The sequence below is a fragment of the Carettochelys insculpta genome, chromosome 11 (genome assembly GCF_033958435.1).
Source record: "Carettochelys insculpta isolate YL-2023 chromosome 11, ASM3395843v1, whole genome shotgun sequence".
In the NCBI taxonomy this organism is placed as follows: domain Eukaryota; kingdom Metazoa; phylum Chordata; order Testudines; family Carettochelyidae; genus Carettochelys; species Carettochelys insculpta.
In genome coordinates this window covers 18,814,999-18,841,620 of record NC_134147.1, presented here as the reverse complement: position 1 = coordinate 18,841,620, position 26,622 = coordinate 18,814,999, and the positions used below count along the sequence as shown (strand labels likewise).

Here is a 26,622-nt window from a genome sequence, read left to right as displayed (position 1 = left end):
GTCCCAAACTGGTCAGGGGAAGGACAGGCTCCCGGGTGCGTGCAGAAGTAAGGGGTGTGAAATGGGTTCTGTACAAGATGGGCTTCCACAATAGCATTGCTCTGTGCCTTGGTTTCCCTGTTTGTATAATGGGGATAATTATCCTTCTTTGGCTCTATAGACTGAGCTCATCAGGGCAGGAATTGTCTGTCTTGCTGTGTGTCTGGCCAGTGCCTGCCACACTGGGGTGGCCTACAATCTAACTGGGGTCTGTGCATTGCCTGGCACAAGGGAGGGGGCGGTGGGGGCGGTCTCAGTCAGGACACAAAAGAGGGACCTGGCTCTCAGGGTCTGTATAGTTCCCAGCACTCCCACCCCTTACCCACAGAGCCAGCTTCAATTTATTTTTTCCTCTGCTTTCCTAGATCCACGGGCTCATTCTGCCGTCTCTGACGGCAGGAGCCAAGCAGAGGTGTCACATGACACCTGCAGGGCTGGCTAGTGGGAGAGACCAGCCCTGGGCACTCTGGCCTCTAGAGCCCACAGGCCTTGTATCCAGCCACCTAAACCTCCGATGGTGCAAACAGCCTGTCTGTTTCAGAGCCCAGTCCCTTCTGCAGAGTGTGCTGGTGCATTTCCCTTCCCAGGCCCTCTTCCATTCCAGAAGGCTGGCTTCTCTCTCTCTCTCTGTGCGCGTGCACTTTCCTCTACAGCGTTTTGCTCCACTTTCCAGATTTTTCCCTTTTCATTTTAACAAATCCCTTTAAAACAAGAGTAAAGCTTTAACCTAATGAGCTTATATAATCCTCTCAAAGACCATTCAGTCAGGATCTTTTTGCCAGAAAGGGGAAAACAGGAATCTAGGAAAGTTCCCCCCACCCTGGCAAAGGAGCCTAGTGCCATTTGCAAAGCAGGGGACTAACGGTAGATTCTAACCAGCTCTGCTTTATTTGTTATACAAGGTACACCAGTTCCACTGGGCTCCCCGGAAGATTCAGAGACACGAGGATTCTTGTCTCAAGCCACAGGTACAAATCCAATGCAGAAGCGGCGCACTCCAACTAAAAGCTCGTTTGCCAGCTCTCCTGTGGATATTTCAGCACTGGGAGGAACTCCACAGCAGTGTCTTAGGTAAACGCCAAATCTTTCCAGGGCTGCAAGGAACTTTCCATCCGCTTTCTAAAGCCCGGCTCTGTTGCAGACCAGATTCTCTGGGAGGGGAGTGACCTCCGGACCACTGGATCCAAGAGCATGACATTCAGTTACTGATGTGGCCACGTTAGCAAGAAGTAGCAGCTGCAGCCCCCTAATTGGTTTGCGATCCAAGCTCTAGACGCGTTTTTGAATCCTGGAGGGTTTTCTAGGAGCTCGTGCCGCTGTCTGAGAACAAGGTGCTTCCTGCAGGATCATGGCTTTTGCTCAATTCTTACACCAGGTGGGAGGTATGGGACGTTTCCAAATTATCCACACAATGTTGCTTACTATCCCCATTGGGCTGATGGCCTGCCACAACCTCCTGCAGAATTTCACCGCCGGCGTGCCAGGATATCACTGCCAAGTGCATGTTGATGCCAACAGCACCCGCTTCCCTAACGCCACCTTGCACCTGGCTTCCCAGGACCTTCTGCAGGTCACCATCCCTATGGACAAGAACGGGCAGCCGGAGAAGTGTCGCCGTTTTGTCACCGCTCAGTGGCAGTTCCTAGACCCCAACGTCACCGTACCCAATGGGACTCAACTGGACACAGAGCCCTGTATAGAGGGATGGACCTATGACAGGAGCATCTTCACCTCCACCATCATTACCGAGGTGAGACACTCTCTGCTGCTAAGCACTAGGTGGAACGGCTGTACGGGGGAGGGGAGGGCGCACAGAATGCCATTTGTGTTGAGGTGCTCTGGGATGAGAGCGAGGAGGACCACATAAATAACTGCGTACAGTTCAACCTCCCATGTCCGGCAGCCTCAGGACCTGAGGGGTCTTGGACCAGGGATATTGCCCGACCAGGGTAATCAATTCTGCTCCTTCTATCCCTCCCTCCAGCCTCAGCCTCTGCTCCAGGGCTCCTCTCCCTGCTGTCTCTGTGGCTTCCTGACCCCCTCCCTAACCTCCCTGGGCCACAGCTTCCCACCTGGCGTGATGTGTTGCCCAGTGCCCCTGTGATGAGCCACCAAGAGCCAGTTTATCAGCCTGGGCAACTGCTTCCTGGCTGCTGCACCCCTCCACCCCCCCCATCCTCACACCAGTTGTGGCTGCTCAATGCTGGGCTCCTGCTGCTGGTCTGGCTGGCCCCTCCCTTCTGCCAGCCTTGGGACTCTCTGATTCTGCAAAATTCATGGTTCTGCCGGACGACGGATGTTACCAGAGGAGAGAATGATGGATTTGGGAGTTTTAACCTGTAGACAAAGGGATGTGTGTGAGCCAGGAAGCGCCAGGGGTTTGACTGGTGAGAGAGATACAGCAAAACACAAAAATCTTCACTAAATTGTTGGAATGTGTTGGAGACAACTTGTTTCCTCAAGTGAGGAAGCAGCAAGGGGCAGTGTCAGCCATTTCAGACTTGGTTCCCATTCACGGAGGAACGCATTGAGAGTCTGAAGGTGGCGGAAGGAAATCTGGAGGAAAGTGGTTGGGAAATGATAGATTTTGTGATTCTGAGGGAAAGAAGAAATGACAGCGGCAGAAGGAGGACCAGGGACTTCCAAAAAGCTGACTTTAACAAACGCAGAAAGCTAACTGGTAGGTGGGGTTTCCTGGGCAGAAAAGCTAAGGGAAAAAGGAGCTCACGAGAGCTGGCAGTTTCGTAAAGAGGTGGTATTAGAGGCACAACAGCAAACCATTCTGACACGCAAGAAAGACGGGAAGAAAGGTGGCCCATGGGAGCGCTTTAATGGTCTGAGCGTCAGAAAAGAAAGCTATAAAAAGTGGCAACATAGGTGAAGGGCTAAGGATCAGAGGTGGGGAAAGGACCCCAAAAGAGCAGCTGCTTTCCCCTCTGGATGCTCGAGTACAGTCAGGATGTGTGTGTGTTTGTGTCCATGTGTACGCATGCACACTTCTACTCAAGTAGTTTCCCAGAGGGACACTGGTGACATGTACTTAAGTGCACCCCCAAAGCCGCTGTACTTTTACTGGGTAAGTTTTGGGATACTTGTCCCCCCCTCTGCCAAGGATGAGTGTGAAAGAACAGTGTGACAAGTATCAGAGTGGGAGCTGTGTTAGTCTGTAGCTTCGAGAATAACAAGAAGTCTTGTGGCACCTTATAGACTAGCAGATATTTTGGAGCACAAGCTTTCATGGGCAAACACCCGCTTCATCAGATGCATCTGTTGAAGTGGATCTTTGCCCACGAAAGCTTATGCTCCAAAACATCTGTTAGTCTATAAGGTGCCACAAGACTTCTTGTTGTTCTCAAAGAACAGTGTGAGCAGGAAGGGACAAATTAAAAACAGCCCAAGGCACAAAATGAGTTACTCCCAGCCAGGGGGAAAACCACTCCCATTTCTTACAGATATTGTTGTATCACAAGTCCTCTGGGGGCGGGGGGGCGGGCAGAGAGCTGGGGGTGGATGGATTGTGATAGAAGAGTACTTGTAAGAAATTCAAGTGTGGGGTGGAGTGCGGAGGGCTCAAGGCAGGGAGCTGGGTTGTGGGGGTAGGGTGCAGGAGTCAGCCCAAGGGGGTTGGCAGCGGCAGGAGCTGAGAATGGTGGGGTGCAGGAATCCAGGTGGGGGGGCTCCGGGCAGAGGTTTTGTGGAGATTGTGGGGGCGGAGGAGTCTGGACAGGTGATTGACGTGTGGGGCACTCAGAACAGGGGGCGGGGAGGTGTGGGGAGAACTCGGGGCCAGGCACGCACTCACTGCTGGATCTCCAGGGCTTGGCTGGGGCATGGTGGGAGCTGGACTGGGTGCTGGGAACCACGCCGCCCAGCTGCCTGAGCACTACAGCTGTAGCCTGCATGCGCCGAGCTCGCACGGGCCGGGGACTGGAGGGTGGGCAGCCTGGCTCACGTTCACTTTTGCTCCCAGCAAGAGAGATAAGTGAAGCGTCTATACATGCGCTAGGAGCAAGAGAAAAGCAAAGGACAGTAACTGTAAGCCCTCTACTCAGCAGGGAGGGAGAGCTAACAATGGACGACCTTAGGACAGTGGTTTTTAAACTGGTGTTCCGTGAATCACTCGCAGGCGTGCCACAAGCATTTGGAACTGTGCTGGCAGGCTACATTAACACCCGCGACAACGTTCCTTCCTCATTCCTCTGACAGCTGATCAAATGACTCCATTTTTATTTTGCTGTGTATGCGGCTGTTTGGGGAGGGGGTGGGGGTTGGGGGGTGTTTTGTTTTGTTTTTTGCCGGACCACAATGTATTTTTTGAACTTTTCATAGGCGTTCCGCAGAAAAGCTATTATGGTTTGGGGTGCTGTGGTCTCCAGAAGTTTAAGAAACACTGAGTTAGGGAGGCTGAGGCATTTAATGCCCATTTTCCTTGACTCTTCATGGGAAAGGGTAGCTGTGACGTGACGATTAACAGATTCAACGCTAACAACCGGAGGGAGGGAACACAAGCCAGAAGAGGGAAAATACAGATTTAAGGGCTATTTAGACAAGCTAGATGTAGTCAAGACGAGATTCCCCCGAAAGTCCTGAAGGAACTATCGGCAACAATCTTGGAACCATTTGTGTTTATCTTGGAGAACTCTAGGAGGCAGGAGGAGGTCCCAGAGGACTGGAAAAGGCCATAGCCGACACGTCAGGGGCACGCAGGCTGGCCACATGCACCCCCCAGTATCGCCGCCCCCTGCATCCAGCATCAGAACTGTACCATGCCATTTCCGATCAGTGCGGGGCCTCCCCTGGGGCAGCGCACCTTGCGGTATTCCTAGGGTGCACGGCTCCAGGGGAGGGACGGGAATAGCCCCGCATGCACTGGAAACAGGGGGTGGGGGCGGAGCAATGGCAGAGGAGGGCGGGGCATGGATGGAGCAGGAAGGGGTGGGGCCTGGGTGGAGCAGGAGCACGTGGCTGGTGCCCCTTCCCAGCAATCCCTGCACAGGTCACCTCTGGGAAACGAGTCAATGCACCTGCCTTCGAAAAGAGGACCAAGGAGGGCCTGGGGACTCACCGATCAGTCAGCATAACACCGGGGTGAAAGGCACTGAAATTTCTTGCAGGTGTAACCCTTCTGCTGGAAGGAGTCGGCAGCAGCCAGGGCAGGGTTCAACATCGAGGGGTTCCTCTTCATCCATCTCACACAGAACTGGCTCAAGTCCCCACCCAGCAGCCTGGGAAATTCACACACCCCTGGGCGCCTCGGAGAGGCAATGCTTCCCCACTCACAAGCACAGAGTCTGAGTGTAGAAAAGAAGAGGCAGAAAGGACAATTAACATAAGCTTGGGAAAATACCTCACCCAGAGTTCACAACCAGTCCTCAAGTAACTGTCCCCGTTCAAATGGATTGAACAGTGTCCTTTGCCTCTGAGGCTCACCAGTCCAATACTGTAAACAGCCAATCCACACACCCAACTTTCTTCGCACCCTCAATTCAAATGCCCCACTTACAACTTGGTCCAGTCCGTGAGGGCCCTGACACCTCACGCTGATGCAGCTCCTCATGGACCTGAGACAATGCACTCGTCCGCTGCTCCTCCTACCGGCCGTCCCACACCGTCTGTCTACCGCTGCTCCTCCTACCAGCCATCTGTCGGTCGCTCCATCCATCCATCCACTGCTCCTCCTATCAGCCATCTGCCAGTCACGCCATCCATCCATCCATCCATCCGCTGTGGGTTTGGCCTGAGGCAAAACCCTGTAATTTCAGCTCTTAGTGGCCTTCGCTACCACCCTGTGATTTCAGCTCACAGCACCTACCAAAGTAGAGTCTCATACAGGATACAAACACTAATATCCAACTGAATAGTAACAGAAAGAAAGCCGTGCTAGTCTATATACTATCCAAATAAAAAAAAGCAGTCAAGTAGCATTTTAAAGACTAACAAAATAGTTTATTAGGTGAGCTCTCATAGGACAGACCCACTTCTTCAGACCATAGCCAGACCAGAACAGACTATCTTTAACAGGCGAGGAGGGCTAATCAAACAAGACTTATAACTATATGGCCAAAGCTTAGACATTTCAAGAACACTCAAATAGTTGATTCAACCCATATCCCTCCCATTCTGCTTTATCATGCTTTAAACTAGGGGAGCCCTGTATAATCCATGTCTTACGCAGTTATGACGACTGCCCTGTCCCCCACAACGACTTGGAGCACTGGTGAGATTTCGCACTGCTTATACTGAGTGTTAGCATAAATTGTGATTTTACAACAACATGTTTACAATAGACAAAACCTCATTGCTTCCTTGCTACCCATCAGGCTTTGTTTGCAAGGTACCACCTATACACACCTTTGCATTCTCATGCAAATAATCTCTGGGAGATACTGTTCCTCCCAGCCTTTAGCAGCACTGAGTTCCTGCTGGCACATTCCTTTACACAGGGACTGTTGTACTGCAATCCCACCCCCCACCAACGGTGGTGCACAGGGTGCTGCAGAGCAGGCTGCAATACGATACTGCCTATAAGACACTTGTGTGTGGACTGGAGTGCAGGGGGGTGGGAGTGGAGCTCAGGGCAGGGGGCGGGGATGTGGAAGAGTGCACTTGGGGTTATGGGAGGTGAGAAGTGCAGGGGAAGTGCAAGAGGCAGGGCAGGCATATGGGCAGTGCAGTGGTTCAGGAGTATGGGGGTGCAGTGGTGTGGAGGTGCAGGGGGTTCAGGAGGGTGGGGGTGCAGGAGGGTGGGGGTGTAGGGGGTTCAGGAGTCAGTGCAGGGGTGTGTGGGGAGGGTGTGGTTGGCTAGGCTGTTAGTGACTGCCCTGCCCAGCTGATGGATCCTCAGAGCTGGCTGGGGAGGCAGTGTCCATGCCACCCAAGCACTGGGGCTGGAGCCTGGGTGCACTGTGGCAGTGCCATCAATGGGGCTGTAGGTGCTGGCTGCAGCCCACTGGTGTACGGTGGCCAAGAGCATCCAGAGCCCTGCCCTCAGCCAGCCAATCTGTGTGTCCCAACAGGGTGGGTGCACCAGACGACTTTCACCTTTGCCACTAAAATATTTGGAAAGATGCTGGAACCAAGTATTAAACAATCTTTGTGTAAACAATTGGGGGATAAGAGGGTAGTAAGAAACAGTCACCAGGGATTTGTCATGAACAAATCATACAACCCCACCCTTGTTTCCTTCTTTGACAGAGATGGGAGGGAAGCAGTAGATGTGATATATCTTGATTGTAGTAAGGCTTTCAAAACAGTCCCCCGTGACATGCAAATTAGGAAAATGTGCTCTGGATGAAATTACCATAACGTTGATGCACGCCTGGCTGAAAGACCATTCTCCGAATAGTAATCACTGGTTCCCTGTCCAACTTGGGAGGCCATTTCTAGTGAACATCCCTAGGGGCTGGTGCTATTTCACATTTTCACTGAGTGACTTGGAGGATGGAGCAGGGTTATGAAAAGTGCAGGTGACACCCTGTGGGGAGGGACCGCAAACACTGTCAGGCAGGAGCAGAATTCAAAAGGACCTTGACCAGTGGGAGAATGGTCAGCGGCGCACAGCGATGTCAGTTCTTGAAAAGGGGGCAGGACCAGTGCACCTGTGCTTGGTTGGTCAAACAGAACTCAGTTTTGTAGGGCAGATGGCTGGGTGCCTAGTGTTCCCTCTAATTTTTTCCATCCAAGGGTGGAATAAATTTTATTATGCGCAGGAAGTCGCGTGCTGATGTGCAGCACCAATGGAAACACACCCTGCTTATTGTAGGTGACTGTGGACGCTCTGCGCATCAGCTGAGCGGCCCCTGAATCTCTTGGGCAGCCATCCAAGTGCTCAGCTTACAGAGAACACAGATCAGGCCTAGTTCAGTTAGGAAAGGAGCCAGAGGGAGGGGATGTGGGGACCTCACAGCTGGCTCCCTGGGAACAGGTGCACAGGTTAGAAGCAGGAAGTTCTGGGGGATGGGAGACCATGCGAACTTGCTGGGAGAGCTGCAGCCAGGAAGCTGCACAAATCGGGGAATTCCTAAGAGATCCCTGGCAGGGGAGGCAGTGGAAATGTGCTGGAGGAAAAAAGGTCCTGCAAGTAGAAAGCCCTGGGAGGTGGTGCTCAAGGAAGAATGCAGGGAGGGTTTCCGCAGAAAGCACCGAGAGCTGTAACTCAGAGTGGGCCAAGAAACTCTTTGTGTTGTGTTTGCCCAGCTCCTGGAGACATAAAAGTCCCTGAGAAGAGACTCTGTAGGTGTCACTTGGGTCTGCGGGAACAGGGAGGCAGGAAAGCTTGTTACAGTCTGATTTCAACACGATGCAATTCAGGCTACGTCTACCCTAGGCAAAGTAAGTTGACCCCAGATACGCAATTCTAGCTATGGCAGTTGCAGAGCTAAAACCGACATAGCTGCACTCAGCTGACTCTCCTGTCCATACAGGGGAAGACTTTCTCCCCTCAACCTCCCTTACCCCGCACGTCTCGCAAGGAGTACAGGGGTCGAGTGTGTCCCGAGAGGTCGATTTTGCATGTCCACACAAGACACGTCAAATCCAACCCGGGAAGATCGACCCTGAGGGGGTTGATCTCCTAGGGTAGTGTAGACGGCCTGAGAAAACCAACTGCAAAGTACTGTGCTTAGAAGGCAAAGTTCAAACGTGCAGCTGCAGAGTGGGGAGTAACCAGCTAAGCCGTCTCACTTCCGGGAATGAGCGAGGGGCTATGGCGGACATAGGCCTGCAGGTAGGAGGGAGCAAGAAAGAGCAACTGCCCCGAGGCCTGGTGATTCTAAGGGGCTCAGACTCCCGGCCGCTGCTGCCGGTGCTGTACCCGCAGGAATCCCAGGTCCTTTAGAATTGCTCTACAGTGTACACCAGAGCCCTGCCACTGTGCACTCCAGCCAGCCCAGAGGGCCGGCGGGGAGGGGAGCTCTGCATTGTCTGAGCGACACCGGGGGCTGGCTGCCTTCCAAAATTGCTCTGAAATTTGAACAAAGGCCACGGCCTAGCCGCAGGGCGGCAGCAGCGAAAGCGCCCTGTAGCAGTGTCGGCCAGTGGAGCGTGCCCCCCGCTGGGGCGCTGCAGGGCCACGCCGCTCACACAAGTGAGGGACTGCCGAACCTGGGGCAGACAACCCTCTCCCTGGAATCTAGTCCCCTGGAACGGGGCTGCAGGCAGGTAACATATGCACCCAGGGTCTGGGCAGGGCCTGCTTGCCACCAAACAGAGAGCCCCGGCTCTGGTTACGGGAAGGGCAGAGAACTAACACCCACCGAAAGCGGTGTGGGTGGGGAGAGGCAGGGGGCTGCCTCTCCAAGTGTGGGGTAGGGGGAACACCCACCCACCCACTCCACTGCATCTTGGCCCAGGGCCTTAACAATAGCTCTCACCAGGGGCCTTGTAGTGGGGATGCAAACCACAACGCACTTCCATGGGCTCAGGTGGAGCTTTTCCTGGGCTGCTTCCTCCCTCCACCTCCGCTGGTTCCTGGTCCTGCTTGGTGAGCTCGGGAAGGTGGGTCTCCTCCGAGTTAGTGGCAACTGGCAGGTCCGGCCAGTTGGGCATCTCCATGTCACTTGGGTAGTGGCTGGGGCAGGATCGTAGGTTCCGGCAGGTCCAAAGCTTCAGGGTTGCTAGCGGCAGGCAGGACTCCAGGCTTGTGCCCACCTGGGTCCCTGGGGTAGCTGACAGCAGACAGGCTCCCCAGCTCAGGCTGGTCCTTGGGGCTCGCCGCAGGCCCAAGGGCCCTGGTAGATTGGGAAAATCTGGGTACCTGACCAAAGGCAGGCTTGGCTGTGGCCCTCCAGCTTGCTCAGGGCGGCTGGCTGGTGGCTCTTGCTGGCCTGGCTGCCTGGCACAGGCAGTCCAGCTCTGGCTTGCAGGAGGTGGCTCAGAGGCCTCTGCTCTGTTCAGAGGCTGGCCTTTTAACGAGCCTCAGGCCCCACCGCTGGTACTTCCAGCACCAGGTGCTGCTCTCTGGGGGGTGTGGCATGAGTGTTCTGTGCCCTCCCACTGAAGTCTCTGGGAGGCCTCCTCAACCTCTGAGTTGGGGGAGGCCACTGCACCTCACTCCACACCCTAACAGTGGTGGAGCCAGAGGTGCCCAAACAGTGGCCTCATCCCTCCACCTCACTCCACTTCCTCTGGAGTGCCCAACGCTACATATTCCATTACCTTGAGACCACATCCCCATCCCTCACACCAGCTCTTCCCCCAAGGACCTGACTCCAAGCCATCCCTTCTCCCTAACACACCACCTCCCGCTCACTCCTCTTTGCCCTCTCCCGCCACTCCTCACTCTTACCAGTGGTAAAAAGGGGGAGGGCCACAGCTCTCTGTTGCTCTATGTACCCATCCAGCACCCTGCACACCCTCGCAGGTCCTGCGGCAGCGTGCATCTGACCCCTTCATGACCTCCTCCGCCCAACTAAGGTCTCAAGCTTCTGGATATCACCTCTGTTGGGACAGAGTTCCCCAAACTCCCTCCCGCAAGAGCAGGGATTTAGAAGCGCAATTCCTCTCATAACTCCCTGCTGCTATCCCTGCAGCCAGGCCTGACTGGAGTTGGGCACCTGATGCTCAGGCTTACCCAGGGCCCTGCCCACTGTCAGAAAACAAAGCCCCGTTGATTCAGAATGAAAGCACTACAGAAAGCGAGCCCTAGCAAGCAGCTAACAGTTTCTACACGTGCCTGCCTCATCTGGTCACCACCCAGCTTCCAAGTGGGACAGGAGAGCAGTACCTCAACCTCCTCCCCCAGCGTCCGCGCCTCTTGGGCCCCGCATTGTGTCAGCCTTTGCACCAGGGGAGGAGGTGTAGGTCAGCATTCTCAGTTCTTTGTGCTGTCCCTTTCACCAACCAGTGCAAACCAGGCTGTGAGAGTTTCCCCAGGGGCTGAGGCTTCTCCAGGCTTGTTACCCCTCCCACGCAACCCCTTGTCATTTCTATTACCCGTCTAGGGCCCCAGCACACAACTTATCACCTCCACAGATCATAGGCAGCATTTTTACAGGCGATGCAGCAGTCTGAGAGATACGCCATAGATCATGGATTCCCAAACTGGGGGGATGTACCCCCCTGAGGGGGCATGAAGAAATTCCAGGGGAGGTGCAAGGCAACCCAGCCCCCCTGCAGTCATTCCCCTCACCCGAAGAAAAAGCCGGCCCTTGCTTCTGGCACTCAGCCCCCGCCATTTCATGTGAGCAGGCCAGCGCAGCCCCTATTAAAAGCAGGCAGCTGGCAAAGGCCCCCATGGAGCTAGCTGCCTCCTGCAAAGGTGAGTGAGCGTGGGCTGGCAGGGGAGGATGGCATTAGACAAGGGGCTGGCGTTGCCTGGCTTTGGCTCAGGCAGGTAGCTCACAGGTGGCTGGGGTGGCTGGCCTGTGGTAAATGAGAGGTGGGGGGCCGTGAGGGTTTCTCAAAAATCAAAAGGGGGCGTGAGGCCGAAAAGTTTGGGAACCACTGCCATAGATCTACCCCCAAACAGTGTGCCCTTGTAGCCAAGAAGGCTAACGGCATGTGAGGGCACATTAGGGGGAGCATTGCGAGCAGATCTAGAGAAGTGATTGTTCTCTTCTATTCAGCAATGGTGAGGTCACATCTGGAATGTTGTGTCCAGTTTTGGGCCTCACAGTATAAAAAGGATGTGGATGTGCTGGAGCAGGTTCAGCAGAGGACAATGAAAATGATTGAGGGGCTGGAGCACATGACCTGTGAGGAAAGGCTGAGGGATTTGGTCTTATTTAGTTTACAGAAGAGAAGACTGAGGGGCGATTTGATAGCAGCCTTCAACCTCCTGAAGGGGTGCTCTAAAGAGGATGGAGAGAAACTGTTCTCAGTGGTGACAGACAGCAGAGCAAGGAGCAATGGTCTGAAGTTACAGAGGGAGAGGGGTCGGTTAGATATTAGGAAAAACTATTTCACCAGGCGGGTGGTGAAGCACTGGGATGTGTTGCCTGGACAGGTGGTGGAATCTCCATCCCTAGAGGTTTTTAAGTCCCGGCTTGGCAAGGTCCTGGCTGGGATGACTTATTTGGGGTTGATCCTGATTGAAGCAGGGGGCTGGACTCAATGACCTCCTGAGGTCCCTTGCAGCCCCAGGATTCTGTGATTGATTCTTATCTGCCTATGTCCATACACACCCTTCTCTGTGGCTCACATGCCTATTGCTGTGGGGTTTGTTGCTCTAAAGACTTTTGCAAAGTCAGCATCACCAGCATCTCTTGTGGGAGAAGAGAATGGTCAGGACATGAATGGCACAGGACAAGACTATCCAGGCTGCTCTAACACACACAGTGCTTCCCTAACTCCTAGGGGGAAGGGGATAAGCTGATTGCTGTGCATTCTGCACAGAGGCTCACTTATTCCATCATTCAGCTCCACACCAGCCAGGGAGGCTCCCAGCTCATTGGGGATCCCCAGGGGCCATTCCCACTCATGTTAAGGCTCCTTTACATTGCCAGCAAGGCACAGAGGGGCCTGCACATGAATGAGAATTAGCCCCAGTGATTCCAGGCTAATGAGTGCAGAACCCCAGCGACCACCTTGTGTAGCCACAGCACATGTAATGACAGTGACCACTGCAGCACACAGACACCATGCACCAAGCAGCCTCTGTGAGCACCCAGCCCCAAGACTATAACTTGTTGACATGCTCCAGTGACCTGAGATCTGTTCATCCTCCACTGGGCCTCTGGAAAGGACTGACTTGCTCTCTGTCTCCCTTCCTCTGCCTGCAGTGGGATCTAGTGTGTAATTTCCAGAAGCTCCGTCAGATGGCTCAGTCGATCTACATGGCTGGGGTGCTGCTGGGTGCGCTCGTGCTAGGTGGTCTCTCTGACAGGTAAGCTGTCACAGGCAGCACGGGGCTGGCACTCAGGAGAACTGGGTTCTCTTCCCTGCTCTACTGCATGACCTGGGGCAAGTCTCTTTCCCTCTGTCCCAGCTTGCCTCCTGGCACTCTGTTTGGAGCAAGCTTTCTGGGACTCTCTCTCACCACAGCTGTGTGCCGGGTTCCACATGAGGGGCCCTGATATCAGTCAGGGACTGAGCAGCACTGGGTGCAAGGGGGTTGTGTTCTCATTGGGGGTCTGTACAGCACCTGGTGCAAAGGAGCCTCAGCTTCGGTTAGGAACTCCCAGGCCCTGTGTAATGGCCCAATGATCCGTGTGATTCGGGCTGTCAGATTGGATAACCTAATTGCTCCCATCTAGCCTTAAAGTCTTGTCAATCGTTTCATGTCACCTGCTGGTCATTGTCAATGGCTAATCAGCTGGGCAGGCCACTCCCTCTCTCATCACAGCCGAGCCCATTTGAACTGGTACCCTCAATGCTTGGTACCCGGCTGACTGCTTCCTCAATGCCTGCGACTGATCAGTGGTGGGAAAAGTACCCCACGAGTTCCTTGAGTAAAAGCGCAGCCGGGGATGTGTGTGTACCTGAGTAGAAGTAATCGGAGTCCCTCTGGGGAACTGCTTGAGAAAGAGCACACGCACACCACGTCACATCTAGGTTGTCCTCAAATATCCAGAAGTGAAAACAGCTGCACTTTTACTCCAGTAACTTTGTGGGTACTTTTCCCACCTCTGCTACCAATTCCCTTCTCTGTGCCCCTTTGCTGTAGGTTTGGACGCAAGGCGCTGCTGATCTGGTCCCTTCTGCAGCTGGCTGTGATGGGGACCTGCACGGCCTTCTCCTCCAGTTACATCTCCTACTGTGTCTTCCGCTTCCTGACTGGGATGGCGCTTTCTGGCATCGCGCTCAGCATCACCTGCCTGAGTAAGCCCGGCCTCTTTAGCCGCTGGGTCTTATGTGTCTCGCCGCAGTCCATAACAGATACCGTGACTGATGAAGTGCAGGGTGCAGCACCATCTGCGCCTGCTGGTGGGCTGAAGAAGCTCCAACTTCACTGGGTGTAATACCACCTGCTACCACTGGGGGAGCAGCCGCTCTGGAGGCTGCATACCCCAGGCTCCCACTGGGGTGGGAAGGTCGCAGCAGCTGGGGATGCTGTCTCCCAGGTGGCTAGTTCAGCTCAGAGCTGTTTGCACATTTTCTGCTGCCCCTTTCCCGCTGCAGCGCTGCAGGACGCAATACCATGTGGTGCCAGTGAGTCCCACGAGAGTCAGGGCCAGCTGGATCCAGCTCGCAGCCCATGGGCAGGTTAAACGAGGTTACTTTCCTTGCAGTTGTGGAGTGGATCCCCACCCAGTTCCGCACAATCACCATTGCCATAACAGGATTTGTCTACACCTTCGGCCAGATCCTGCTGGCAGGCCTGGCATACAGCATCCCAGACTGGCGCTGGCTCCAGATGACTGTGTCTTTGCCTTTCTTCTTCTTCCTCATGTATTCCTGGTACGTGCTTCTGGAGAGCTTCTCCTTCTAGGAGCAAGTGCTGTCCTTTGTCCTTGTTTGTTTCCAGATAGGGTGGAGGTGGTGTCTACTAGTTAGAGCAGGAAGCAGGGAGACAGGACTCCTGGGTTCTCTTCTCCACTCGCAGAGAAGAGGTGTTAGAGCAGGGAAGTAGGAGTCAGGCATTTGGGTGTCCATACCCACCTCAACAGAATGAAACACAGGATGCCCAGGTTCTGTTCCTGGCTCTTCTGCTGCTCACAACTTGGGCAAGTTCCTGCCACCTCTCTGTGCCTCAGTTTCCCCATCACAATACAGGAATAATAGTCTTCTGCTGCACTGCAGTTCAGCTGATCCTGCTTTGAGGGCTCCGTCACTGTTGTGGGTCACTTCACTGACCTTGGTTCTCTGGGACAAACATTTGACTCTCCTTTTTCAACAGGTGGTTTGCAGAATCTGCCCGCTGGCTGGTTCTGGCAGGTAAAGCTGAAAGATCCGTGAAGGTGCTCCAAAGGGTCGCCAGACTGAACGGGAAATGGGAAGAAGGGGAGAAGATTACCACAGAGGTAAAGAGACCCAATGGAGTCTTTAGTGAAGGGCTTGATCCTCGGGTGATCTGAATGGAAAAACACCACTGGAATCATGCATTTATACCAGCTGAGGATATGGTCATTTCACCTTTTATTTAGGGCTGTCAACCTCAGTTAACACAAACAATTAAACAAATTAATTGCGATTAAAAAAACTAAGCATGATGAACTGCAGTTTTGATCATGCAAGCCGCGTCTACACGTGCCGGCTACTTCGAAGTAGCCGCGCCAACTTCGAAATAGCGCCCGCCACGTCTACACGTGGCGAGCGCTATTTCGAAGTTGAAATCAACGTAAGGCGGCGAGACGTCGAAGTCGCTATCCCCATCAGGAGATGGGAATAGCGCCCTACTTCGACGTTGAACGTCGAAGTAGGGCATGTGTAGACGATCCACGTCCCGCAACATCAAAATAGCGGGGTCCGCCATGGCGGCCATCAGCTGAGGGGTTGAGAGACGCTCTCTCCAGCCCCTGCGGGGCTCTATGGTCACCATGTGCAACAGCCCTTAGCCCAGGGCTTCTGGCTGCTGCTGCTGCACCTGGGGATCCATGCTGCATGCACAGGGTCTGCAACCAGTTGTCGGCTCTGTGGATCTTGTGCTGCTTAGTGCAAGTGTGTCTGGGAGGGGCCCTTTAAGGGAGCGGCTAGCTGTTGCCCGGGAAGTGCTAGTCCACCCTGTGACCCTGTCTGCAGCTGTTCCTGGCACCCTTATTTCGATGTGGGCCGCTTTGGCGTGTAGACGCTCCCCCGCAGCGCCTACTTCGATGTGGTGCTGCCCAATGTTGACGTTGAACGTCGATGGCACCAGCCGTGGAGGACGTGTAGACGCTATTCATTGAAACAGCTTATTTCGATGTCGCTACATCGAAATAAGCTATTTCGATGTAGCATTCACGCGTAGACGTAGCCGCAGTTAGACAGTAGACTATAAATTAAAATGTATTAAATATTTTTTATTTTTCGATCTACATTTTCAATAATTGTTTTCAATTACAACACAGAATATAAAGGCTATGCCTACACTAGCCCCAGCACTTCAAAAGGGGCATGCTAATGAACCTAATCAAAAGATGCAAATACACAGCGCCTCATTAGCATAATGGTGGCTGCGGCACTTCGAAAGTGCCGCTTTTGATCGCGTGCAGCTTGTCTATACGGGGTTCTTTTCGAAAGGACCCTGCACACTTTGAAATCCCCTTATTCCTATCACTAAAACCTCTTATTCCTATAACCAAATAGGAATAAGGGGATTTCAAAGTGTGCAGGGTCCTTCCGAAAAGGATCCTGTGTAGACGAGCCACGCACAATCGAAAGAGGCACTTTCGAAGTGCTGTGGCTGCCATTATGCTACTGAGGTGCTGCATATTCATGGCAGTACCTCATTTGCATCTTTCAGTTAGGTTCATTATCATGCCCCTTTCGAAGTGCTGGGGCTAGCGTAGACATAGCCAAAGTATAAAGTGCTCATTTTATATAATCATTTTATTACAAATATTTGCACTGAAAAAATTGATAAAAAAAGAAATAGTATTTTTCAGTTCACCTCATACAAGTTTTGGAGTGCAAACACTGTCATGAAAGTGCAACGTACAAATATAACAAACTTGTTTGTTTGAGCCATTGGCTGAACAAGAAATAGGACTGAGTGGACATTGTAGGCTCCAAATTTTTACATTGTTTTATTTCTGAATGAAGTTCTTTGGTACATAATTCTACATGTGTAAGTTACATGTCTCCAGCTTTCATCCAGGACACATCACATGATACATTATCTACAGCCAAGCTCTAAGACACAACCATGTTTGCGCCAATCCTTCAGACAAACACCTATAGGAGCTCTATAAGGCATTCTTAAAACTACAGTACCTACCTGGAGAAGTGAAGAAACAGATTGATAAAGCCAGGCGAATACCCAGAGGTCACCTACTACAGGACAGACCTAAGAAAGCAAACAACAGAAAGCCATTGGCCATTGTCTACAGCCCCCAGCTAAAACCTCCCCTACACATTATCCAGGATTTCCATAGATTACAACTCCTCACTTTCACAGGCCTTGGGGGGCCATCCAATCCTCGCTTACAGACAGACCCCCTAACCTGAGACAAATTCTCCCCACCAATTCCGCACCCCTTAACAGAAACATTATTCCAGGAATCTGTCCAGCCAACAGCCACCGTTGCCAACTCAGTTCACACATCTCCCCTTGTGACACCATCACAGGACCTAACCACACCAGCTATACCAGTGAAGGTTCATTCACACGCACATCTACCAATCAAAACGAAAAGCAGTCCAGTAGCACTTTAAAGACTAACAAAATAATTTATTAGGTGATGAGCTTTCGTGGGACAGACCCACTTCTTCAGCCCATAGCCAGACCAGAACAGACTCAATATTTAAGACACAGAGAACTAAAACCAGCAATCAAGGAGGACAAATCAGAAAAAAATGATCAAGGTGAGCAAACGCAAGCTCACCTAATAAATTATTTTGCTAGTCTTTAAAGTACTACTTGTCTGCTTTTTGTTTTGATAGTGTATAGACTAGCACGGCTCCCTGTCTTTTCCTACACATCTACTAAGGTGATACGTGCTATCATGTGCCAACAATGCCCCTCTGCCAAATACAATGGACACACTGAACTGTCTCTGTTCAAAAGAATAAAAGGACACCAGTTAGACATGAAGAATGGCAACATTCAAAAACCAGTGGGAAAGTCCTTTGACCTTCCTGGACACAGAGTTTCTCATTCACATGCTGCCATTCTAAGGCACAGAAATTTTGAAAACAGATCGCAACAAGAAACTGCTGACCTGGAATTCCTATGCAAATTTGACAATGTAAACCAAGGACTAAACAGACTCCTGGGGTGGTATTTACATTGCAATAGGTAATCTCTCAGGGTATGTCTTTACTCTGGGGAAGATCGACCTGGGGTTCGATTTCATGTGCCTAATGGGGACGTGCAAAATCAAACTATTTGGGGTCGACAGTTGGCCCCTGAACTCAGCAGTGCAAAGCATAAGGGAGTTCGATGGGTGAGTGTCTCCAGTCAACCTCCTTCTGTGAAGACAGCCATGTAAGGCGGTTGTAGATAAGCTGATTCTAGCTACACAATTGCTGTAGCTAGAATTGAGTATCTACAATCAACTTTGATGTCTAGTATGGATCCGGCCTCATTTAGTTTCTTCCACTTCATCTCTACCGGAGATGAGCTACATCCACTCTGACTCTATTAACACCGATGTCATCCGCTCCCATCTCAGCATCCGTTTGTTCTTTCCTTTCAGCCTCTGAGGCACCAAGTTGTATCTCATGAAAGCTTATGCCCTATCACCCTCATAAACGTGCTAGTCTTTAAAGTGCCACCGTGTTGGTTTTTCATGACAAAGAGATTGCATTACAGGGTTTGCACTGGGTGAATTAAAAATATATTTAGTTTCTACTGAGCAAGTATTTGTAATCAAAAATTAATAAAAAGTGAGCACTGGAGAGTTCATATTCTAGGTCGCCTCTGTTCCAGAGCCCTGACTTCCTCTCTTGCTCCAGAGTGAAATTAACTTAGTTCCCTGCAGATATTTGTCCACATTGTAATAGCAGCACACACCATTTCACATGACCGGCAGTCTGGCCTCAAAAGAGAGACCCAGGGCTGGGAAAGCAGCAAAGATAGTGGACCCAGATGAATGGGCACTGGCAGAATATGTACGTGTGTCCGGGAGGGAAGAGAGGGTTCAAATAGTGGGGGTGGGGGGTGGAGCAAGCTGTGTCAATGAGCCTGGTCTTAGTTGTAGCCACTCAGTGCTACCATAATACCACTAATTAACAGTACCAATAATACCAGGCCGGTGTGGTCAATACAGTGTGGACTCTTCAGTCACAAGTTGGCCTTGCTGAACGGACACCGGAGGTCCGTGGGAATTTTCCTGTCAGAAGTGACCAGCTCCAGTTGGCTGGCGTGAGAAGCCATTGGCAGGTCTCGTGACCTCCCAGCTGACTCTGGGGGACTGCCATTGTCATTCCCAACTGACCCTTTTGTTTCCCACTAGATCTTAAAATCTGAAATGGAGAAGGAGCTGTCAACGGTGAAGTCCTACTACACCATCTCAGACCTGGTGCGCACACCCGCCATTCGCAAGATATTCTGCTGTATCTCCGTGGTGTGGTAAGAGCACGACTTCCCTTCCACCCATCACCTACATCCAGATCCAAATTAGGCTTGGCAGATGCAGCATCAATAGCTTTAGTCCATTTCCCAGTGGAGGTAACCCACAGGTTTTGCACATCTATCTGCCTCGGGGTTATTCAGACATGCTCCTATGCAGCCCTCAGCATAAGCAGGGCTACGTCTACACGAGCCCCAAACTTCGAAATGGCCACGCAAATGGCCATTTTGAAGTTTACTAATGAAGCGCTGAAATGCATATTCAGTGCTTCGTTAGCATGCGGGCGGCCGCGGCGCTTCGAAATTGACGCGCCTCGCCGCCGCGCGGCTCGTCCAGATGGGGCTCCTTTTCAAAAGGACCCGCCTACTTCGAAGTCCCCTTATTCTCATCAGATCATGGGAATAAGGGGACTTCGAAGTAGGCGGGGTCCTTTCGAAAAGGAGCCCCGTCGGGATGAGCCGCGCGGTGACGAGCCACGTCAATTTCGAAGTGCCAGGGCCGCCCGCATGCTAATGAAGGGCTGAATATGCATTTCAGCGCTTCATTAGTAAACTTTGAAATGGCCATTTGCGTGGCCATTTCGAAGTTTGGGGCTGGTGTAGACACGGTCCAGGTCTGTCAATCTAGCTATCTTGTCTTCCAGTCTCTCACGTTCTAATCAGGGCTCTGGACATAGGCAACAGGTGGGGAGCGCGCAGGGGGACGACATGTACCCCACGTGCCTGCCAGCACTCATCGTGAGCACCACGCTGCTTCCAATGAGTACGGTGGGCGGGGAGGGGAAGCCCTGCCCTTCCCCTGCAATGGCACAGCCCGCCAGCGCCACTGCTAGGCCACACCACTTCGGCGGCAGGGACTGCTTCCACGGGAAGAGGTGGGTGGGGGTGGAGCTGGGACAGTGAGAGGGAGGGGCATGGAAGGAGGGGGAGGGGCATGGGCAGAGCAGGGGCAGGGAGGGGGTGGGGCAGGACACTTGGCCAGTGCCTTCTGTAGAATCTTGCCACCAGTTGAGGGTATCCCTGGGGTCTCTCTCCAAAGCTGGTGCATTTTCGGTCCCTTTGTGTGTCCATGCAGTCCTGGGCATCAGCGTTCCCTGTAGGGCAAGCACTCAGGCGGCCATCCAGGCGAGAGTCTGGTGCTGCCCAGCTGAGTGCCCAGAGCCACCCACAGCTGGCCGCGTGCGGCTCTACTGGTGGTGCCCACGAACACATGCCTCGGTGCACATAACAGAATTGATTCTGCCCCTGGCTAGAAAAAAACCCAGAAGGACCACTGCTGGGGATACCAGCTTTGAATAATGACCACCCACACCCATCTTGTTACATCACAGCACGCACCAACCCCCATGTGTTACCCTGCCAGCTCCCCTGGCCAGCTCCACCCTGCACAGACATTTGTGCCTGTTCACAAGGCTGGCATAAGGGCCTAGACGGCATTCAAGGCCCACCAAGATCCGGCTTAAGTTCTGACTCAACCTGGAGCTGAATTTTGCGAAGATGCACAATCCGTTGGACTCTCGCTCACCCCTTTGCCTCCCTCTCTGTGGGCAATGGCAGGTTCTCTACCAGTTTTTCCTATTACGGGCTGGCCATGGACCTGCAGAACTTTGGCGTCAGCATCTACCTGATCCAGTTGATTTTTGGAGCTGTCGACTTCCCGGCCAAAGTGGTTATTACCATTTCCATGTCCTACATTGGGCGCCGAGTCTCACTCTCAGCCTGCCTCATCCTGGCCGGGATCGTCATCATTGCCAACGTCTTTGTGCCCACAGGTGAGTTTGGTGCAGTCCACATGGGACAATGCTCAGTGCATAACTGGCAAGAAAGGTTAATGAGTTTAGAAAAGAGGAGACCAAGAGGGGATGTGATAGAGGTGTATAAACTCCTGAGCCCTGAGCAGAGGGTGAATAAAGAAAAGTTATTTACTTGGTCCCGTAAGATAAGAACTAGAGGACACCAAATGACATTAATGAACAGCAGGTTTAAAACTAATAAAAGAAAGTTCTTTTTCACACAGTGCACAGTCAACTGGCGGAACTCCTTGCCAGAGGAGGCTGTGAAGGCTGGGACTGTAAGAGAGTTCAAAGAAGAGCTAGATGCATTCCTGGAGGTTAGGTCCATAAAAGGCAATTAGCCAGGGGGTAGGAATGGTGTCCCTGGCCTCTCTTTGTCAGAGGCGGGAGACGGATGGCAGGAGACAAGTCGCTTCATCGTTGTCTTCGATCCACCCCCCCTGGGGCACCTGGCACTGGCTACTGTCAACAGACGGGATGCTGGGCTAGATGGACCTTTGGTCTGACCCAGGAATGGCTGTTCTTATGTTCTTTAACTCCAGCAAAGAGTAATCATTTCCTTCAATATGCATCTCTCTCTCTCTCTCCACCCATGTCTATAACCACCTGTCTATTCATCCTTCCTTCCAATGTAATGTACAACCATAGAATAAGAATGGCCACACTGGGGCAGGCCAAAGGTCCATCTAGCCCAGTATCCCCTTGTCCGACAGAGGCCAATGCCAGAGGGAGCGAACAGAATAGCTAATAATGGAAACAATCCCTCTCTTGACATCCATTTCCAACCTCTGACAGAGGGTAGAGACGCCTTTCCTACCCATCCTGGCTCATAGCCAGTGCTGGACCTACCCTCCATGTATTTAGCTTGTTCTTTTTTGAACCCTGTTAACTTCCTGGTCTTCACAACCTCCGCTGACAAGCAGTTCCACAGGCCCACACAACTGCCTATTTAGCTATCCACCCACATCTATAACCACTGAGCTATCCAGCCAACCACATGCCTAGTCACCTGTCTCCTTCAACACACAGCCAAGAACAGACTGGCCGGATCTGAGCTAGGTGTGTGTGCAGACAGAGGGGATACAGCTCAAACGACCCAGGGGAGTGACGGGGAAGATTCTTCGCCACGGGTGAGAGGGGAAAGGCCAAGTCTTGGAGACTGACCAAAGAAGAAAGCAGGGCTGGGGATGTGCCAGGCGAAACAGGGCAGATGGGAGAGGCTGCCCAGGTGGCAGGGCTGGGCTGCAGACTGGAAGGTAGGCAAGGGAGAGCTCGGAGCAGGGTTCTAGCCCTGGGTTCTCCGTGTCCCCTCCTTGCAGAGCTGCAGATAGTGCGCACGTCACTGGCCGTGATAGGGAAGGGATGTCTTTCAGCTGCTTTCAACTGCGTGTTTCTATTCACAACTGAGGTCTACCCAACCCCCATCAGGTAAGACGCTGAGCCCTGTACCCCATTCCCTGCAGCACCGTGCTCCCTTGCATGGCACCACAGCCTTGGAGTCAGTAGTAACCAAGAAGAGTGTGCTCCTAGTGAGCCTGCTCCCTGCAGCACAGCACCCCTGGGGGCCATGCTGGGCACTGGGGTCATCCCTGACTGTGAGAGGAGAGCATCTCCTTCTGAGCTCCCACCCTGGGGCACAGTGCCCCTGGCCCGTGACACGGGAACATTTGTAGTAGTGGGGGGTGCTGTCCATCTCCCATCCTCCAAGCTGGGGGGAGGCATATGGCCAGGAGCAGAGCCTGAAGGCTGACAGCTGGGACCCTGGGTATGGGGCTGGCAGCCCAGACCACCCTACAACCTGGGGGTGCTGCAGAACTGCCTCCTGCACCTCTGTTTCCCCCACCTAGGCCCCTAGGGAACAGCAACAGTTGTGAAGGGAGAGCACTCCCAGCGGGTCCATCCTCCCTGTACTGAACTAATCCTTCCCTGTGCTGGTTGGTTATTTCCCTGCAACGCCAGGCAGACCGGACTGGGCTTTGGCAGCACCATGGCTCGGGTAGGAGGTATGGTGGCTCCCTTGGCTAAGATGTTGGATGACTACGTCTCCTTCCTGCCCCCATTTGTCTACGGTGCTGCACCAATCCTCTCGGGCATTGCAGCCACCTTCCTCCCAGAGACTCTCAACCAACCGCTGCCGGACACGGTTGAGGAGGTGGAGAACAGGTTGGTCTGGCGGGAGGGCTCCTCTCTCTTCCTGTCTGACTCTGAGGCCTGGGGCCAAGACAGGGCAGGGGTTCCAAAGGCCAAAACATGCAGCTGGTGCTTGGGCTCAGCCCTGTGCCCAGCCAGGCCGGCTGGGCAGAGAGTCAATATTACTTGTATGACTGTAGCACCCAGGGGTGGGCAAAGAGTTTCTGATATCCTCTGTCCTCTGCCTGGTCCCTGAGAGTGGAAGGAGGCTGGACATGTCTGTGAAAGGACAGGCCTCCCTTGTGCCAGGCACTGCACACAGACCCAGTGCAAAGCGCCCCCCGCAACCCCATGTCCCAACCCCGCACATATGAGTTGCTGCCCACAGGCAGCCTCAAACCTGGGACTTCAGTGCAGGCGCCTCTACAGCTCGAGCTAAAGGCCGGCTGCCTCTCAGATTGGGCTGCAGAAGACACTGGTTTTTCTGTGAAGTGGTCTAGGTACTGCCACATGGAACAATTAACCACACAGAGGTGTGGGGGTGACATATGCGCAGTGAGAGAGGTACACTCTGAAGCTCCGACCGTCTAACAAAGGCTTCCACACATCCAGGAGTGAGATCGTTACAGTGCAGTAACGGGGCAGTGTGGTCAAGCCCTCAGAAGTCTCCAAACTGTGGGGATGCCTCCGTAGGGGGTGCAGAGGGCCCAGGCCAGCCCCTGAAGGGGCATGGAGGGAGCACCACCCAGCCCTGTTCCACTCCCAGCTCTGGTCCAGCCCCCACCCCCAGCCTGAGCCCCAGTCCACAGCTCCATTCCTGGTGCCAGACCCACTCCCAGCCCTGGCCACCTTACCTCTGTCTGTGTCCCTCCCCGCAAATGGAAACTGGCCCTGCTCCCAGTTCCAGCCTGGGTGGGAGGAACAGTCAGGGCACAACCCTGAAAACTTTGGGACTGCTGGTCTACATGGACCATGCGTTGGGGAACAGAGGCAGGGCAGAACTTGCCCAATGTCACAGCAGGTCAACAGCAGAGTTGGGAATAGAAGTCAGTCTCCTGTCCAGAGCAGTAACCACTAGCCCACAGTGGCTCTTCAGTGGTAGTCAGAGGTTCCGTGGGTGAGGTTCAGCACCGGTGATAATGGCCGAGCCTCGTTTTAGTTCCCAACCTTGCTGGAAAATAACAGATACCAGTTTTGCTGCCTTTCTGCTTCATTGGTATCCATCCCGCCCCCCGCCCCCGCCTTCTTCACAGGTGCCGGAAGAAGATTGCTGAGGACACCAAGGAAAAGATTCCCCTTCAGAACCAGGAGAAAGTTCTGTTCAAGGAAACTTGAAGATGGCCCTCAGACCCCAATTCCTTCTGGATCCACTGGTGTGGGGGTGGGCAGCAGCTCAGTTCCAAATAGTCCTCCATCTAATTACACACTGCTCTCAGTTAGCCCCTTATCCCTTGAGACCCACACCTGGAGCGGGGCTTTGCACACAAATATGTGGGGAGGGGGGAGCTAAATCTGCATCACAGCTTGCAGGGAGGGGTTTCCAGAGTGAAAGGAAGAGGTGGGCAGATTCAAAGTGCTTCGGAACATGCAGGAAACCCCTTCTGCCCCTGCCTGAAGCCAACCAAAGGTCTGAGTGTGCCAAGAAGTATAATGATGCCTTTTAGCTACTGCATGGCCTCAGCTTTCTGTAACGCAACCCCTTCCCCAGCGGCTTTGAATGGAGTCAGAGTCAAACAGCACCGGATGCTTCTTCCTGCCCAGTGCCATCCCACTGCTGTCCAGGGAATGGGCTGGGGCTAGTGTAACTCAGCCCGGGTAGCCTTACTGTGACACACAGCAGCACAGCCTGCTACCATGGGGACATCTCCTGACGGCACAGTCCCCCTGACGCTACTGGGGAGCTGCCCATAGCAGAGGGAGGATGCTCAGGGGATGCTAAGCCCAGTCCAGAGTCCAGGGTTTTCTGCAAATGTGCCCTGCTGCACTCAGAGGCTGCTCTGCATCCGTCTGTCACAAGGGTGGTGGGATAAAAACTACAGAAACACCCCTGCCTTTCACCCTCCTGGAAATACAGCTGGGACAAATCTGTGCCAAAGCTTATATTTCAGCCTATGCACTGAGGAAAACAAGTCTTTTTATAGTAGAGAGCAGACATTGTCCTGTAATAAACAGAGTCATTCCACAGCACAACAGCTTGTGATTACTTAACCTCTGAGCGCAGGGCTGGTCCAGTGAAATGACACAAACATGGGGAAAATACACACACTGGGACACGTGAGCCTGTCTGATCTGCCCCCCAACTGCAACAGCCTGGCTGAGTTGCTCTTCTAGCTTTAACCGGTACAAATGACGACACCATGCAGCTCTCAAAATGCGTTATGAAAGAGACAAAGGCAGTATTAAGTATCGGAGGGGTAGCCGTGTTAGTCTGGATCTGTAATGGCAATGAAGGGTGCTGTGGCACCTTATAGACTAACAGAAAAGTTTTGAGCATGAGCTTTCGTGAGCAAAGACTCACTTCATCAGATGCTGGTCTTGGAAATCTGCAGGGCCAGGTATAGATAAGCCAGAACAAGGGTGGGGATAACAAGGTTAGCTCAGTCAGCAAGGGTGAGGCTTACTACCAGCAGTTGATCTGGAGGTGTGAACACCACGGGAGGGGAAGCTGCATCTGTATTTACCCAGCCATTCGCAGTCTTTGTTTAAGCCTGAGCTGAGGGCATCGAACTTGCAGATGAATTGTAGCTCAGAAATTTCTCTTTGGAGTCTGGTCCTGAAATTTCTTTGCTGTAGGATAGCTACTTTTAAGTCTGCTGCTGTGTGGCCTGGGAGATTGAAGTGCTGTCCTACGGGTTTTTGTATATTGCCATTTCTGATATCTGACTTGTTTGTGCGTTTATTCTTTTATGTAGAGACTGTCCAGTTTGTCCAATGTATATAGAAGAGGGGCATTGCTGGCACATGATGGCATAAATTATATTGGTAGATGTGCAGCTGAATGAACCCACGATGGTGTGGCTGATCTGGTTAGGTCCTGTAATGGTGTTGCTGGTGTAGATATGTGGGCAGAGCTGGCAACGAGGTTTGTTGCATGGATGGGTCCCTGAGTTAGAGTGACCATGGCGTGGTGTATAGTTGCTGGTTAGGATTTGCTTCAGGTTGGCAGGCTGTCTGTGGGCAAGGACTGGTCTGCCTCCCAAGGCCTGTGAAAGTGGGGGATCATTGTCCAGGATGGGTTGTAAATCCCTGATGATGCGCTGTAGAGGTTTTAGCTGAGGACTGTAGGTGATGGCTAGTGGTGTTCTGTTGGTTTCTCTCTTGGGCTTGTCCTGTAGTAAGAGGCTTCGTGTCCTCAGCTAAAACCTCTACAGCGCATCATCAGGGATTTACAACCCATCCTGGACAATGATCCCCCACTTTCACAGGCCTTGGGAGGCAGACCAGTCCTTGCCCACAGACAGCCTGCCAACCTGAAGCAAATCCTAACCAGCAACTATACACCACGCCATGGTCACTCTAACTCAGGGACCCATCCATGCAACAAACCTCGTTGCCAGCTCTGCCCACATA

General features: G+C 52.9%; 1 protein-coding gene across 3 annotated transcripts; it reads left to right on the top strand.

Annotated features, from left to right (window-relative positions):
• Nucleotides 1–534: 534 nt before the first annotated feature.
• Nucleotides 535–25,236, top strand: LOC142018990 (solute carrier family 22 member 6-A-like). Of its 3 annotated transcripts, none has more exons than XM_075005295.1 (11): nt 535–1,110; nt 1,181–1,789; nt 12,759–12,862; nt 13,643–13,797; nt 14,208–14,376; nt 14,816–14,939; nt 19,014–19,129; nt 20,687–20,901; nt 22,242–22,350; nt 22,882–23,085; nt 24,306–25,236. In XM_075005295.1, the coding sequence occupies exons 2-11, from the start codon at nt 1,388–1,390 to the stop codon at nt 24,385–24,387; spliced, it is 1,680 nt and encodes a 559-aa protein (XP_074861396.1). In that variant the 5' UTR covers nt 535–1,110; nt 1,181–1,387; the 3' UTR covers nt 24,388–25,236. The 3 variants fall into 3 exon arrangements, with proteins under 3 accessions (XP_074861396.1, XP_074861395.1, XP_074861397.1); XM_075005296.1 differs by having other exon boundaries at nt 539–1,110; nt 1,598–1,789; XM_075005294.1 differs by having other exon boundaries at nt 535–1,789.
• Nucleotides 25,237–26,622: the final 1,386 nt, after the last annotated feature.

Bases quoted from the DNA above. Each gene is read 5' to 3' on its own strand.
- LOC142018990 (XM_075005295.1), top strand. From the start codon at position 1,388: ATGGCTTTTGCTCAATTCTTACACCAGGTGGGAGGTATGGGACGTTTC. The intron at 13,798-14,207 runs GTAAGCCCGGCC...CTTTCCTTGCAG, and splicing joins GCTCAGCATCACCTGCCTGA to TTGTGGAGTGGATCCCCACC. The intron at 19,130-20,686 runs GTAAGAGCACGA...GGGCAATGGCAG, and splicing joins TGCTGTATCTCCGTGGTGTG to GTTCTCTACCAGTTTTTCCT.